This window comes from Peromyscus californicus, unplaced genomic scaffold, assembly GCF_007827085.1.
Source record: "Peromyscus californicus insignis strain IS unplaced genomic scaffold, ASM782708v3 Scaffold_6__1_contigs__length_162567912, whole genome shotgun sequence".
NCBI classification, from domain to species: Eukaryota; Metazoa; Chordata; class Mammalia; order Rodentia; family Cricetidae; genus Peromyscus; species Peromyscus californicus.
The window spans coordinates 15,745,328-15,759,436 of NW_026294584.1; the positions used below are offsets into that span (position 1 = coordinate 15,745,328).

A 14,109-nucleotide genomic window follows, 5' to 3' on the forward strand; every position below is an offset into this window, starting at 1 on the left:
TGACTAGTGGCTGTGACCATATGCACTTCACAGTTATACAACAGAGTAGTTGTACATATAAGCTGGCCAGTGGCTGTGACCGCATGCACTTCACAGTTATACAACAGAGTAGTTGTACGTATAAGCTGACCAGTGGCTGTGACCGCATGCACCTTTTCTGGGAGTCACACGTCCCAGGCTCTCAGACTTCCTCCTCCCTGCCCGCCCCTTCCTCCCGATTCAGCATGACCTAGCCTACAGTAGAGAGCTGTAAGGAGTAATAGCATCAATACTTCAGAAAGCCAAGCTTGAAAAGCAGTTTCTGCAGCTATGAAAGGGAATTAACTATAAACCAGAATACTCAGGTGTAGCTGGTACCCATATCATTCTCAGCACATCTAACTTATTCCCAAGAAGTAAATTAGGAAAAGCTTAAACATTAACAAAATAACCACTACATAAAGAATTATGTAAAAATTTTTCACTTACTTTTGTTAATTTAAAATTCTCAACTTAAACTTTGCCACAACAGATTGGAGAAATATGGAATGAAGTATGTGAAGAAATAAAATTGGAAAAGTTAAGACTAGTCACGTCAGATAAAATGTCTTTGGAATCTATTACAGCAGCAACAGAAAATATTGGAAAGATGGTCGCTTCCCTGCAAAGTGAGATGATTGAAAGCCAAGCACGCCAAGATGTGCAAAATGAACAAAGAGTATATGCAAAAGTAAGCCAAGGATACCCCTGAGCCTTTGAGGCACAAGTTGTTAATATCAGTGTATAAAGTAGATGAAGTTATCCATAAAATAGATTTGTCTTATTTGTGACTATTTCAACACTGAATTATTTTCCTTTATCTAATAGCTATTTTCAATGTCTTTGTGCAATTTTAAAAGAAACTGTGGAGTTAAGAATTTAAATCTAATCACTGTTTTCAGTGTTGGTTTTGCATTATAATTTAATTTCTCGTTTTCTTTTTCTGTGTATATATGTGGTATATGCTTGTTTACACACTTATGTGCATGGAGGTTTGTACATAAATGTGGAAGCTAGAGGTGGTTGTTCAGTATCTTTCTTAATCACTCTCCACAAGGTTTTCTCTGAGCCAGAATCTACCAGTTGAGCTGGATTGATGGCCAGGAAATCCCAGAGATCCTCCTGTCTCTTCCTCCCCATCACTGGGCTTACTGTCACAGGCTGCCATGCCAGGCTTTTCCTGTAGGTTCTAGAAATGGGAACTCAGGTCTGCATGCTTGCACAACAAGCCATTCACTGACTGAGTTCTCTCCCCAGCCCTGTAAGTTTATCCATATGCTTATGTTTTACAAAGTAAAGAGATACTTGACACACTTGTATTCTTGGAAATGTCCAAAAGGGTTCTAAAAGTTGTAACCTGGTTAAATATATACTTTTCAGGGGAGCTTGAGAGATAGCTCAATGGTTAAGAGCAGCTGCTGCTGTTCCAGAGGACCTGGGTTCAATTCCCGGTACTTACATGGCAGCTCACACTGTCCATAACTCCAATTCCAGGAGATCCAACACCCTCGAACAGACATGAATGCAGGCAAAACACCAATGCACATAAAATAAAAAAAACCAAATATTTACTTTTAATATATTCTGGCAGTTTACCTGTAATGGAGATAAAGTTGTCTTTCACACCTCATTCTGTCACAGACCTTTACTGTCTTACCATCTATAAGCTTATCCATCCCTCAGCTTCATCCTCACCTCAATTCCAAAACACGTACGAGCATTGATTCTGTACATGCCTACGTAAACTGGTCTGACTTTACTAAACAGAGAAGTCAGCCAGGAAAATAGCAGCCTTCCCTAAAACTTTGCACAGGTGAGAAACTGCAACGTAGTTTGTTTGCTTGTTTTACCACCTAAGAGGCATTTAAACAATGTCATCCATAGACAGAGAGATGTCACCAGAGATGTCACTTCATCTTGGTTCTCTATAACTAGTTAAGCACCTATGGCTCCTTGAGATGATCTCCGAAGTGTTGTCTATTGCCTGATCTTTCCACGTAGACTATTGAATGTTTGATTCTACAGCTTAGGACCTATGTCCATTCACCGGTGGAATGCCACTCCACAGCTAATTGCTTCAAAGTTTTGCTTGCACAAGGTTTTTACGACGTGAGTGCTGCTATAAGCTGACTGATCTGCTCAGAACCAAGAAGAAAAGATGGAACTTAGGCTGCCTCTTGACCACTAGTTCTTTTGAACTGCAGAACCTTTGCTGTTTTGACTGAATATTTATTGTCATACCTCTGTCCCCACTTTTTTAGCAGTTCTTAAGTAGCCCTAAAATATTGTATTTATAATGATATTATGTATATTTGTATGATACACAATACACACTGATGGCATGCATCCTCTGATTAGACATTTGATGGGGAGCCTATTAAGAAATAGAGTTGCTGCTTAGTAGTTGCCCTTCTAGAGTACAGTCTCACAACAAACTCGCAGTCTCACAAAATTGCTTATCTTGTTGCAGTCAGAGATTAAAAGTAGTTTTGCCAATATAATTTTGTCTAAACTAGTGATCAGTGGCAGCAGAATCCCTTTATTTTCACCTGTGACTTTCTCTTTAAATCCTGCATTTAGTATTCTCGGGACTATAATGTCTTCACAAACAGGAACTATGTGAAGTATCCAGTCTTGCTGAGAATGCTTATTATTAAAATGTTTTCAGCAGTTTGCTTTACTTTCCATGGAAAGTAGTTCAAACTTTAACCACAAAATGAATAACCTTTTTCATTTTAAGACTTTTTTGGTTGGTTGGTTGTTTTTTGAGACAAGGTTTCTATGTAGCTCTGATTGTCCTAGAACTCACTTTGTAGAGCAGGCTAGCCTAAAACTAAAATATTTCTGCCTACCTCTGTTTCCAGAGTGCTCAGAGTAAAGGCTTGTACCAATATTCCCCAAAACACTTGTTTTTAAAATTAAGTTATATTCTAATTTCTTTTTTAGTCAGCCTCAAATTTTCCTTTAGCAAAATGAGGCACTTCCTTTAAAATGGGGACTTCCAAGGCCTTTGGTGTGTTTCATAGAAACTGAAATTCCTAATTTTCTTATTTGTTTCAGATACAGGCCACACATAAGCAGAGAGAACTGGCTAACAAATCCTGGACAAACTTCTTGGCTAGAACGTCAAATGCTAAAACATTAAAGGTAGGATCTTTAAAGCACTTCCTGTTACACACAACAACCAGCCAGTCATAAGGACAGAGGGTTTTTTTTGTTTTTTGTTTTTTTGGTTTTTTGGTTTTTCGAGACAGGGTTTCTCTGTGTAGCTTTGCGCCTTTCCTGGAACTCACTCTGTAGCCCAGGCTGGCCTCGAACTCACAGAGATCTGCCTGCCTCTGCCTCCCAGGTGCTGGGATTAAAGGCGTGCGCCACCACCGCCAGCTCAACCAGCCAGTCTTAAGGACAGTGTTTTTTTGAAGAATGAATATTTATTTCCACTTTTCTAGTAATGTTCTGTAGGATACTACCACTGTTAGATCCTTGCCTGCCTCTTAGACTGACAATTGAAAGCACATTTTACAAATGAAAACCAGCCAGGAGTAAGCCAGAGAGAGCTGTGTCCTGCTCCCCATTCTGAGCCTTCTTACTGAAGGATCCCATTTCTATAAGCAGCAGCATGGGGTATAGGAAAGCAAATGTACATCCATCATGCTTTTCTAGCAATTAATACTGTTTTCTTTATAATTTAAAAATCTCCAGAAAGCAAAAAGGCTCCAGGAAAAGGCTATAGAATCCTCTAAATACAGTGAACGACCACAAAATGCAATATTTCACCAAACAGTTATTAAAGGTCTTAATACAACGGTAAGATTTTTTTTCCACATCTCTTTCTTAATAGATAAGAAGTTTGGGCTGCCAAGATGTTATTTCTATAGGAAATTTTGCCTTGTATATTTTGCTTTTTGTTGTTCAAATTTTCCATCATTAAGGCTGTCTCCAAGTTACTTCCCATCTTCCCCTAGTCCACCAGTGCCAGGTTAGAGCAGACACAGCCCCCCAGGTTTCCTAAGAAGTTGCTGCCATAGCTGGTCGGTGCATTGGTTGTGTCTTGCTTATAGGATAAGCCACTTCCTTTGCCCAGAAGTAGACCTGTGACACATTCCAGTTTCTTAGTGATCTCTGTTGAGCAGTTTGTCCCTGGCCACAAAACTAATGAGTGATAGAAGAATTCAAGCCCACTTTCTTGTCACCAAAGTCCTTGTCTCTCTCTTATGTCACACTGTTTCTGTTATACTTGGTGTCTATTCCAGAGCAAACCACAGGTTATGTGGGCTTTTTGTTATCAAAAAGGCTTATAAGTAGACTTTGAGATATGTGTCTTTTCCTCTTCCAGGTACCTTCAGGTCGGGTGGTGACGGTGGAAAGCACTCCTGCCCGGTTACTGGGGGGACCTCTGGCTGACACAGACATCGCTCTCAGAAAACTACCTATCCGAGGAGGGGCTCTGCAGCGGGTCAAGGCGAAGGCTGTGAATGAGCCAAAGAAGAACGTCCCCACATGAAGTGCTCCAGAACCTTCTTGAAAGATTCTACCCATAACTTTGTAGCTAAATGTATATTTATATTCAAATGTAAGGCAACATTTAGAATAACTATTTTAGTAAAATATTATAAAATTAAAGTCAGGATAATACCATTTATTTTTTATTGAAAACATCAACATATGTATCAGAAAAGTGGTCACCATTATCTTTGGAAAAAAACTGTTGGTCCCTTAACTGAAACTGTAAAATTTGTTTATCAGTTAGGATTTTGGCTAGATATCAATTACTTCAAATAGTCTACCCTGAAGGACATTTATATGGACTTTGTGTCTCCCTTCCTGAGTAATGTAGATTGTAGGCATTGTTGAACCAAAGGACTGAAACTGGCTTTGTAGGGATTTCCTTCAGCAGCCCCAACTTACGATCTTCCAGTGGAGAAGAGTGAATGCATGTTTCTCAATTTGTGCAGCTCACTCTACATCTTGGAGCCATTGGTTGGTCACATGCCCACTCTGGAACACCTCACCTTGAAGTCAGCCAGATCTGAGTACTCCTTGCTTGTGGAGCCATAAACAGTCCAAAATTATCTAACATACCTGAATGGAGTCAGGAATCAAGGTGCTATCATCAGATGGACACATGAACACCAGGAACAGCAAATAATATGTTGGTGAAAATAGAAAATAAATGTATCTATTATAGAGGGCAGTGTCAGTCACAAGCTATACAGCAAAAATAAAAATGAGGGTACAGATGGTTTTACTATTAATATGTAACTTTTCAAAGTTGAGCTGGAGAGATGGCTCAGTGGTTAAAAACACTGGATACTCTTCCAGAGATACCTAGGTTTAATTCCCAGTTCCCACATGGCGGTTCACAACCATCTATACACAGTCCCATAGGACCTGATTCCTCTTCTAGTCTCCTCAAGTACCAGACACCCACATGCACAGACATACATGCAGGCAAAACTCCCATATGCACAAAACAGATAAATAAAAATCTTAAGTAAATAAAAGTTTGAAGCTATTTCTAATACTATTTCTCTAATGGGGAAGTGACAAGTAGTGTGTGGGGGAACAGATAGAAGAACAACATGAGATGTTGGTCATACAAACAGCACCAAATAATGCCTCATTTCTGTCTCAGACACAACCAGAATCCTTATGCAGTGTCCATAGCTAAGAGCAATGAGTCGTCACAGCATTTGTAGACTATGAATTTCCCCAGACTCTTAGTTCCCCAAAGGCAAGGGAGAAAACTTGTATAATTTACTATTATGATCAACACCTCAGTAAGTAAGTTAGTGGTGTGGCCTTGACTCTTGCAGCCTTTCTTTTGAGGTCTTCAAATGCAGCAGTACCCTGACCTCGAACGGAAGAATAGCCCCACAGGATACTATGCAAGTAATGCCAAGCATGTTAAAGTAGTTTGAATATAAATACTTCAAAGTAATTATAGCTTTTCTCCAGTTATAAGGCAAAAGTACCATGGTATAAATATAAACACGTTATTGGGAAATTGATATGATGGAGCTGAGTATCAGTTTTGCACATAGTACAATGTTATCTCCAGATTGATTTAGACTGGTCACCATCAGGATTATCTAATGTCCACAGACTGTTCTGCCACTCATTAGGAAGAGAGAAGGCAAAATAAGACAGGTTATTTTCTAACATATTTACCACATGAAGAAGTATAGGCTGATGGAAAGCAGTAATGGTGCTTACTGCAGAGACCATAGAGATGGTAGACAGGTCTAAGACATTTGTCTGGCATAGGTCCAGCCATCACACAGTGAGCCAGGGAGACCACCTCTCCAATAGCATCACAAACTTTTCTGCTTTTCTTTATTTATATCCTGTTCACGCTCCTCTTGAGTCCTAGTGGATATGCTGTCTAGGCTGCCCTGCCCGAGAGGTGGGCAGGATTTTCTTCCATGAGTCAAGCTTTGAAACTGAAATGTGTACTAATCAGGTAAATAAAACTTGTGTTTGGGAATCAGAATTAGCTGTTTGGTATCCTTAAGGTCTCTGGAAACTCATCAGTTATGTGTTGTTAAATGAACTCTGCATAAACCCAAACCCATGAAACAAATTTTGAGCCTAGACAGTACAACTACAAAAAAATGCTGGCTTAAAAAAAAAAATAGCTGACTTCATCGGATAATTTGTATAAAGTAAGAAAAAGAAATAGTATGTCCCCATACCCCTGCTCCTCAATACCATTTTGGAATTCTTTTAACATATTTTTATGTCATTGAACTGCCTTTGAATTTATTGTTACTGTTTTTCCACCTTTTGTCTGATTGTGATGAAAACTCTGAGCATCAAAGATTGTGTCTAGATCGTTCGCCAATATTTCTCTACCTCAGTGAGCATTTGCTGAATGAATGAAGGACAAACAGGAGTGAGTTTTTCTATACAGATGAGGACATGATTTTTGCGATTTACTGTGGGGAGCAGATGCAGTACTGAGTGAGTATGTGTTGTTGATGTTAGTACAGCATATTGTAGTGGTATTTGCTCCACCCATGACCTTGGGCTAAGCCTCTGTGTGTTTACTTGGGACCAAACAGCTGCAGGACATGGGTGGGAGAGATTCCTTCAGACCAGGCAGAACCAGAGAAACTTCCGGCTACATCATATCATGGTTCTCAATGATTCAGACCCATAGGAATGGCAAAGACTTCCCTGGGTCAAGCTCAAGGAAATGGCAATGCTTCTCCCTGGACCATGTGTGAACACTGACAGTGTATACAGAAAGCATCAACCACAACTTCCTCCTTCTGAGTGATTATAGCCTGAGGCTGCTCCAGGACAGAGACCTCCCACTGAGACTAGCTGACCCCCCTCTTCCTTGTGCTGTACATGATAAATGAGTTTCCTGCTTGCTGAGTAGGTGCCCTCCATCAGAGAGAACACATCCCAGCTGACCATAGCTTTTTTCTGTATGTGTCTGTCCTTTCTTCATTCCCGCATCTACCCAGTCAGGTTTCCAGGACCAAGCAATGCAGGATGTGGCAATTTCCTGGGAGAAATTTTAACGTATCTAAATTATTAAAATTGCTTACAATTAACTGTTCTAAAACAAAGCTCATTTTAGCAAGTGTTCTTATTTTAAATTTTTTTAAAAATGTATTTGTGTGTGTGTTTACATGTGTATCACATGCAAATAGGGGCAAGTGGATAATTTGCAGAACTGTCTCCTTCCACAATGAGGGTCCTAGGGATGGAACTCAGGTCATCAGCCTTAGTGGCAAGCACCTTTACCCACTGAATCTTCTCTCCAGCCCAATGCCATTATTTTTAAATAATCTAGTGTAACAGGATAAAATTTAGGAGAATGAGGAGACTATTTGTAATCTATTTTAGGTTGGAAGGCTAATCACTCATTTTATTAAAGCTGAAATGTTTATTGTTGACTAAATAGATTTTTTACAGTTACTATGGGTGATTGATGACAACTGTCCAGATAAATCTTAGACCCAAATTACATAATTTTGCTTTATGGCACTAAACTATTGAACTGTGATCATTTGTGCACAGATTATGAAAGCCATTAAATTGTTTCCAAGGAAAACCCTGATACCTCTTCAACCTGCCTTTAAAAAAATGGACTTTAGTCATCTTATTAGTACCAGCTGATTTCCAGAGCTCAGGGCTCCTTCCTTAATGAGCAAAATATTTTTAACCTAAAAATATGTTGGACAAAAAAATATTGGACCTCCAATCTCATTTTGTTTGTGACCCAGCTAATATATTATTATGCAAGACTTGGTTACATGAAATAATACTTGTGTGGTGGTTTGAATGAAAATGGCCTAATAGGCTCATAAGGAGTTACACTATTAGGTGTGATCTTGTTGGAGTAGGTGTGGCCTTGTTGGAGGAAGTGTGTCACTGGGGGGTGGGCTTTGAGGTTCCTTCCTGATGTCTGAAGATCCAGACATAGAACTCTCAGCCCCTCTCCAATACCATGTCTCCACCATACTTCCCACCATGATGATAATGTACTAAACCTCTGAAACTGTAAGTCAGCCCCAATTAAGTGTTTTCCTTTATAAGAGTGCCATGGTCATAGTGCCTCTTCACAGAAATAGAAACCCTATCTAAGGCAACTTGTCAAGTAATATTTGAAAAGCTAAGAGGTTTGTTCATTTTTTTCTTCTTCTTTTTTTTTTTTTTTTGTATTTCAAGACAGGAATTCTTTGTGTAGCCTTAGCTGTCTAGGACCTCGCTCTGTGAAACAGGCTGTCCTCCAACTCACAGAGATCTGCCTGTTTCTGCCTCCTGAATACAAGTGCTGGGATTAGAGGCATGTGCTACCACAGATGGTTTGTTCCTTCTTCAACACTGAAGGTTCTTAACTTGCAGTTCATGTACCCTCCTTAAATTTGTATATGTATATAAAACCCTTACTAAAGCTCTAGTATTACTTCACGAGGATTTCAAGAGTGGTCCAAACACCCTCTTTTAATTCAAGGTTTACTCCTGAATCAAGTCAAATCATCACACGGTTACATATTTATAGTTTCTAGTACTATTTTTGCCATTTTTTAAGGTTGCTTATATTTAATTTGGTTGTGCCTACATCATTTTACACAGAGAAAAACATGTCCTCATCATCTAAAACACTTGAAAACAATGTTTACATCACAGTAGCCAATCAGGAAATCTACAGGGCAGATTTCTATTGGTTCTTTGTCCTGGAAAAGTGTGGGGATTTCCTAACCGTCTGGTTTGGTGGGTTTTTGTTTGTTTTGTTTGGTTGGTTGGTTTTGGTTTTTTTGTAAACACAAACCTCAAACTGCTTTTGAGTCCTTCTTCACTTGGAAACTGAGAAATCTCACCAAGTTTGCAGGTCTTTTTGTCAAAGATGCAGGCGGGGGTGGGCAGAGACCGTCTTTGGGTATCTTCCTCTACTACTCTCCACTTTATTTTTTGAGACCAGGCTTCTCACTGAGCCCCGAGCCCAGCAATTCTATTAGACTGGCTGTTCAGGAAGGCCCCGGGTCTTCCCGTCTCCCCTCTCCCAGTGTGGGGCTTGCAGACACATGCTCCTTCCTCTGCCTGAGTGTCTAACCTTAGGCCCTCAGGTTTGTGCCACAAGCGCCTGACCAACTTGATCCATCTCTCAAGCCCCAAATTATTGACTTGATGCATACAATCAAAATCATTAATACCATAACTGTGTATTATTAGTTCCCTGTAATCATTTCCCACTGCTCCAATTTCATCATCTACTATGTGCCATTCTTTTGTTTGGTATATTTCTCTAAAGCTGCATACCATTTATGGAATATGAGTGTGAGTTGTAAATAATATAAAAATGACTAAATATAAAATGTGACTAACATAATACCAAGGCATAAATTCCATCATGCTGTGCTTTGCTAAACTGTAGCTTTTTCATTTTTGTTTGTTGTTCCTTTTTTAATTTTGAGACAATATCAGTTATACCATAGGGGCTGGAGAGATGGCTCAGAGGTTGAGAGCACTGACTGCCCTCCCAGAGGATTTGGGTTCGATTCTTGGCACCCACGTGGTAATTCATAATTGTCTGTAACCCCTGTGCCAGGAGATCCAATGTGCTCTTCTAGCCTCTGCAGGTACTGCATCCCATAGTATACACACACACACACACACACACACACACACACACACACACACACACACACACTCAGGGAACATATCCATACACACACACAAAAATTTAAAAAAATAAAGAATTGTACCATAAAGGTTTTAGTCCTTAATACATAGAAAAATATTTAATATATAAGATGGATTAGTGTTGAAATGTAATTTCAGAAGGCAAAGAGAACATTATATCAAGATTAAATATCACTTTTAGATACTGGCATTTAGTTGGGGAATAGTTTTAAAGTCAATATTAGGGTACCAGATACTTTATAAAATTGATTATGACTTCACTCTACTGACTAGTTTAACAAAATCATATTTTCATTTGAAGTAGTATTTCAAACAAAGATAACTTGACAAAATGCTTTTTAAATAACAAATTTTTGACAAATTACTTAAATATTTGCAAATAATCCAATCACTGTCAATAAAGCAGTTATATATCTAGAGAAAGAAAACCACCAGATTAAGGAACTGAAAATCATAATTTTAATTACAACAGGACTTGACAAGTACTGACAGGATTATGCTTTCAGTTGGCATCTTGCTTGAGGTATTTTTTGTGTTTTTCTTCCTAAATGTAAAACATGTTTTATTATCTGTTTCTGTAGTATTGAGGGAAATTAATATTTCTTAATATAAGATTTCATTCTTCTATGCAACCCAATTGAAAATGTTTTGTTCAAAAGGCTACAACATGCCTGATATTTAAGTCATACAATATGAATAGATACAGAACTATATGGCTTTCTTATGAACTACTCATGGGGAAACAATAAGATGATTTTAATGATCTAGCAATGTATATGTTCCAAGATCATTTATAATCAAGCACTCTCCTGATTTCTAAATAATGTGAAAACGAAAAAAATGTAAAAAAAAAAAACTAAACATGGCAAGTTTGCTAGCTTATTTGATAAACCTGAAATAACCAGAAGGACTAAATATTGATTTTTTAATAAAGCCACATCACTACTTCCGTAGGTATACCTTCAAATCACCTCTTGTCATTTTCTGTGGAAAATTATACTTGGAAGATACCACCTGTCTTCTGCCCATTCCGTGAGACCTTGAAAGCAAACAGTCTATGTACATATCCCAGAAGTCTTGGGCTATGTTTAAGAAGATGCTGTAATGCCCAGGCCGCTGAGATTTTTGCAAGAACAACATGAAATTCCAGAAGGCATCCACGTTGTGCTCTATCTTGAGTTCCTTGAGGTCTATCAGTGTCAGAGAGCATGTGTTCCAGCATTGAAGATCTACATCTTCTGTGATGCCCGGACTGATGCTGGCTAGCACTCCCTTTTGAAATTCAAAGTCAGCATTTGTGAGATTGAACAGCACGATGCAGCCCAGGGGAAGGTAGACCCATCTCCTTACAGCAGCACCCATCCTATATAAGAAAAAAGAGAAGTTTAAAAAGAAAAATATTCAATACTTAGTGATCAATTTAACCTTAGAAAATTAAAAATATGTTTTATGGTAAAATTGAATGTATATTTGTTGGCTTTCCTCTGAGTTGCTGACTCTCAGTCCTTCCTTTGAAAGGATATGATTCTGGCTTGACAACCAAGTGTCTTGGGAGTCACTTAAATCTAGTGTATGTTTGTGAAGATGTGATCTTCATTTCACCATGGTCCTTTACAGCTGCAGGGAACCTTGGAAGCATGTGTGCGATCTTCCCTGTACAGATTAGTGCACTTCTCAGCGATGTGGTCTCCTGTCTCCCTGTCCAGGAGGATGAAAGTGGAACTCATTCTACATGAGTTATGAGAGGTTTTGTTGGGTTTTAATTGAATTATTAGAAATCTACTCCCCTAAGGGCACTGGATATCTCAAAAACTTTGTTTGTTTTGTTTTGTTTTCCACTGAAAAATATTTGTTAAGCACCCCTGTCCTGGGGGTCCTGGCTTTTCTTAGGTTCTTTAGGATTAGTTTAGAGATGAAGATATAGCCATAGAAAAGCAGGAAGATAAGGTGGGTACAGACGAGTATGAGGTGGTGCAGGGTCACTAACGGTCAGCAAATAGTGCCATGTTCTAGTGGCTTCTCTACAAAGTTTCCCTGTCAGTTGGTTCTTCAGCAAATCGACCTAGAACACATGGGTAAAGATCAAAGACTAACTTGCCAATAGATTGCCGCATAGGTGTTCGTCCTCACTGAGGGCGCTCTAAATGCTCCTATACACACCACCACCTCAACAGCAGCTCAGACGGATGGGGTGAAGAATCCGGAACCCAGACAGAACCCAAGACTCATCTCCTTTCTGCATACTGACTTTCTCCTCCTCTCTTTAAAAGAAACTAATTTCTTCTTTTTAAGGAAGAGAGAGATTTAAACAATATTCAGGTCGTTTTACACGGTCGGAAATTGTGCAGATTGCACGTAGAGCGAACTGGCAGTGGCAGGTGACAGATCTAAGAGGATGTGAGGGGTGGGCTCCAAGACTTTCTTTCTCTCTCAATTGGTTAGTTTCCCGACCAACGCCCTTTCCACCTATGGCCGCCTCGATGGGACGCAGAAGAGTGACCCCTCCCGGGAGCCAGGGAACCGAGTACCTTCAGTGGATGTCCTGGCAAGGTGGCACTTGAATGCGCCTCCGGCTCGGGAACAGACGGGAGGTGTCCGTGCAGGCTCCTGGCTGGGGGACCCGGGTTGTCTGTGCAAGCTCAGGACGTCCCACCCCGGGACGCAGGAGGAAGGTGGAGACGATGTTGCAAGACCCGGGGTGGCAGGGGTTGGGAGCGGGGACCCTTTGCACTGAGCCGGCGGCTCTGTTGCGGGCGCCTCTCTGGAGACAGCCTAGCAGGACCGCGCTCCTTTTCTAGGGAGAGCAAGCCCAGCAGTGGATGGCCACGCCCCCTCGGGGGGTCCCCGAACCCCGCCGCTCCTCCCGCTACGGCCTATCCAGGCTTGGCTTCCTCGTGATCACGTCTGTCTTTTCTTCCTGGCTCCCTCATTCTGTTCTCTGAGACTCCTGTTGGCGGTAGGCAGTCACCACCCGCAGCTATCTTCTCTTCCCTAGGCACCCAGCGACCGCGCCCGTGTCCACAGGAAAATTCTCTAAAGGCTGGAGACCTGTTAAAAATCCTAACCCTCCCTGATGGGGTTTAACCTCCAGCTTATCACCATTTAAATTATTAACACTAACCTCTCCACAAACTCAAGCGTTACCTCGCCTGTACCTAAATACTCTGGGAACGGTTTTCGGTAGCCTTCAGTAGAAAAAAAGACTTCAGAAAGTCCCTTATATGGTATGCCTGTGGTGGTATTGCCTATGGTCCAGCCTTGGCTCATCGTTAGGATAATCATGGGTGTTATGCCTGCTTCCTATGCTCGAACTCCATGGCAATGGTAAGATGCATGAGACAGAAAATCAAACCAAAGCCCTGGTTTACCTCTTCTTCCCTTTAGGCATGTCTCTGCCTTGCGGTTTCTTGAGCTAGGATGGAGACGAATTCCAACATCCCCAATTCACTATCCCTTCCTCTACACTAAAAAGGATTCCTCCATCAAGTAATTGCTACTAGTAGTTCTTTCCTGGTCTCCTCCTCACATGAGTGGAGTTTTAGCAAGGTTAACCATAGTACCTCATATCTTGACCTTAAATCCTTCCTGTGTTCCTTCTGCCTCCAGGACCCGCTCCTGTGTAAAACAGAGTTGAGAAAAAGGGGCGATTTGTTACTCAGATTTTGTAGGACACATGTAAATCTATCTCACACCAATATGCTTCTCCAGTGTTTTAGGTATCTCAGTCACAATTATTCTTGGGCTCTCATAGCAGGCAGATCAAAAGTTACCCAATGTAACACCTCATCTGAAATTTGAACTTTGTTACCTTCTATGAAATTCTCCCACTCATCAAAGCTGCTGTCCAATTTCATGTGATTCTGTACACACTCACACACACACACACACACACACACACACACACACACACACACTACCTTAAGGAAGCAA

At 40.4% G+C, this 14,109-nt stretch overlaps 2 protein-coding genes across 5 annotated transcripts in view; one reads left to right on the top strand and one right to left on the bottom strand.

The window, feature by feature from the left end:
• Cfap69 (cilia and flagella associated protein 69) overlaps positions 1–7,042 on the top strand; it is a 67,915-nt gene extending 60,873 nt beyond the window's left edge. For 3 of the 4 annotated variants that reach the window (XM_052721986.1, XM_052721987.1, XM_052721988.1), the window contains 4 exons: positions 512–709; positions 3,079–3,165; positions 3,721–3,825; positions 4,355–7,042. In XM_052721986.1, the coding sequence (XP_052577946.1) occupies positions 512–709; positions 3,079–3,165; positions 3,721–3,825; positions 4,355–4,522 (558 nt within the window). In that variant the 3' untranslated portion in view covers positions 4,523–7,042. Of the gene's footprint in view, positions 1–511; positions 710–3,078; positions 3,166–3,720; positions 3,826–4,354 lie in introns of those variants that run through there. The other variant, XR_008214635.1, reaches the window with a different exon arrangement.
• Positions 7,043–9,256: 2,214 nt separating this feature from the next.
• On the bottom strand, positions 9,257–12,955 carry Fam237b (family with sequence similarity 237 member B). Its single transcript, XM_052721995.1, has 2 exons — positions 12,708–12,955; positions 9,257–11,542 (listed from the first exon to the last, which is right to left on the bottom strand). The coding sequence occupies exon 2, from the start codon at positions 11,539–11,541 to the stop codon at positions 11,122–11,124; it is 420 nt and encodes a 139-aa protein (XP_052577955.1). The 5' UTR covers position 11,542; positions 12,708–12,955; the 3' UTR covers positions 9,257–11,121.
• Positions 12,956–14,109: the final 1,154 nt, after the last annotated feature.

What these genes read in the sequence shown, in the direction of transcription:
- Fam237b (XM_052721995.1), bottom strand. Translation starts at nt 11,541, where the DNA reads ATGGGTGCTGCTGTAAGGAGATGGGTCTACCTTCCCCTGGGCTGCATC.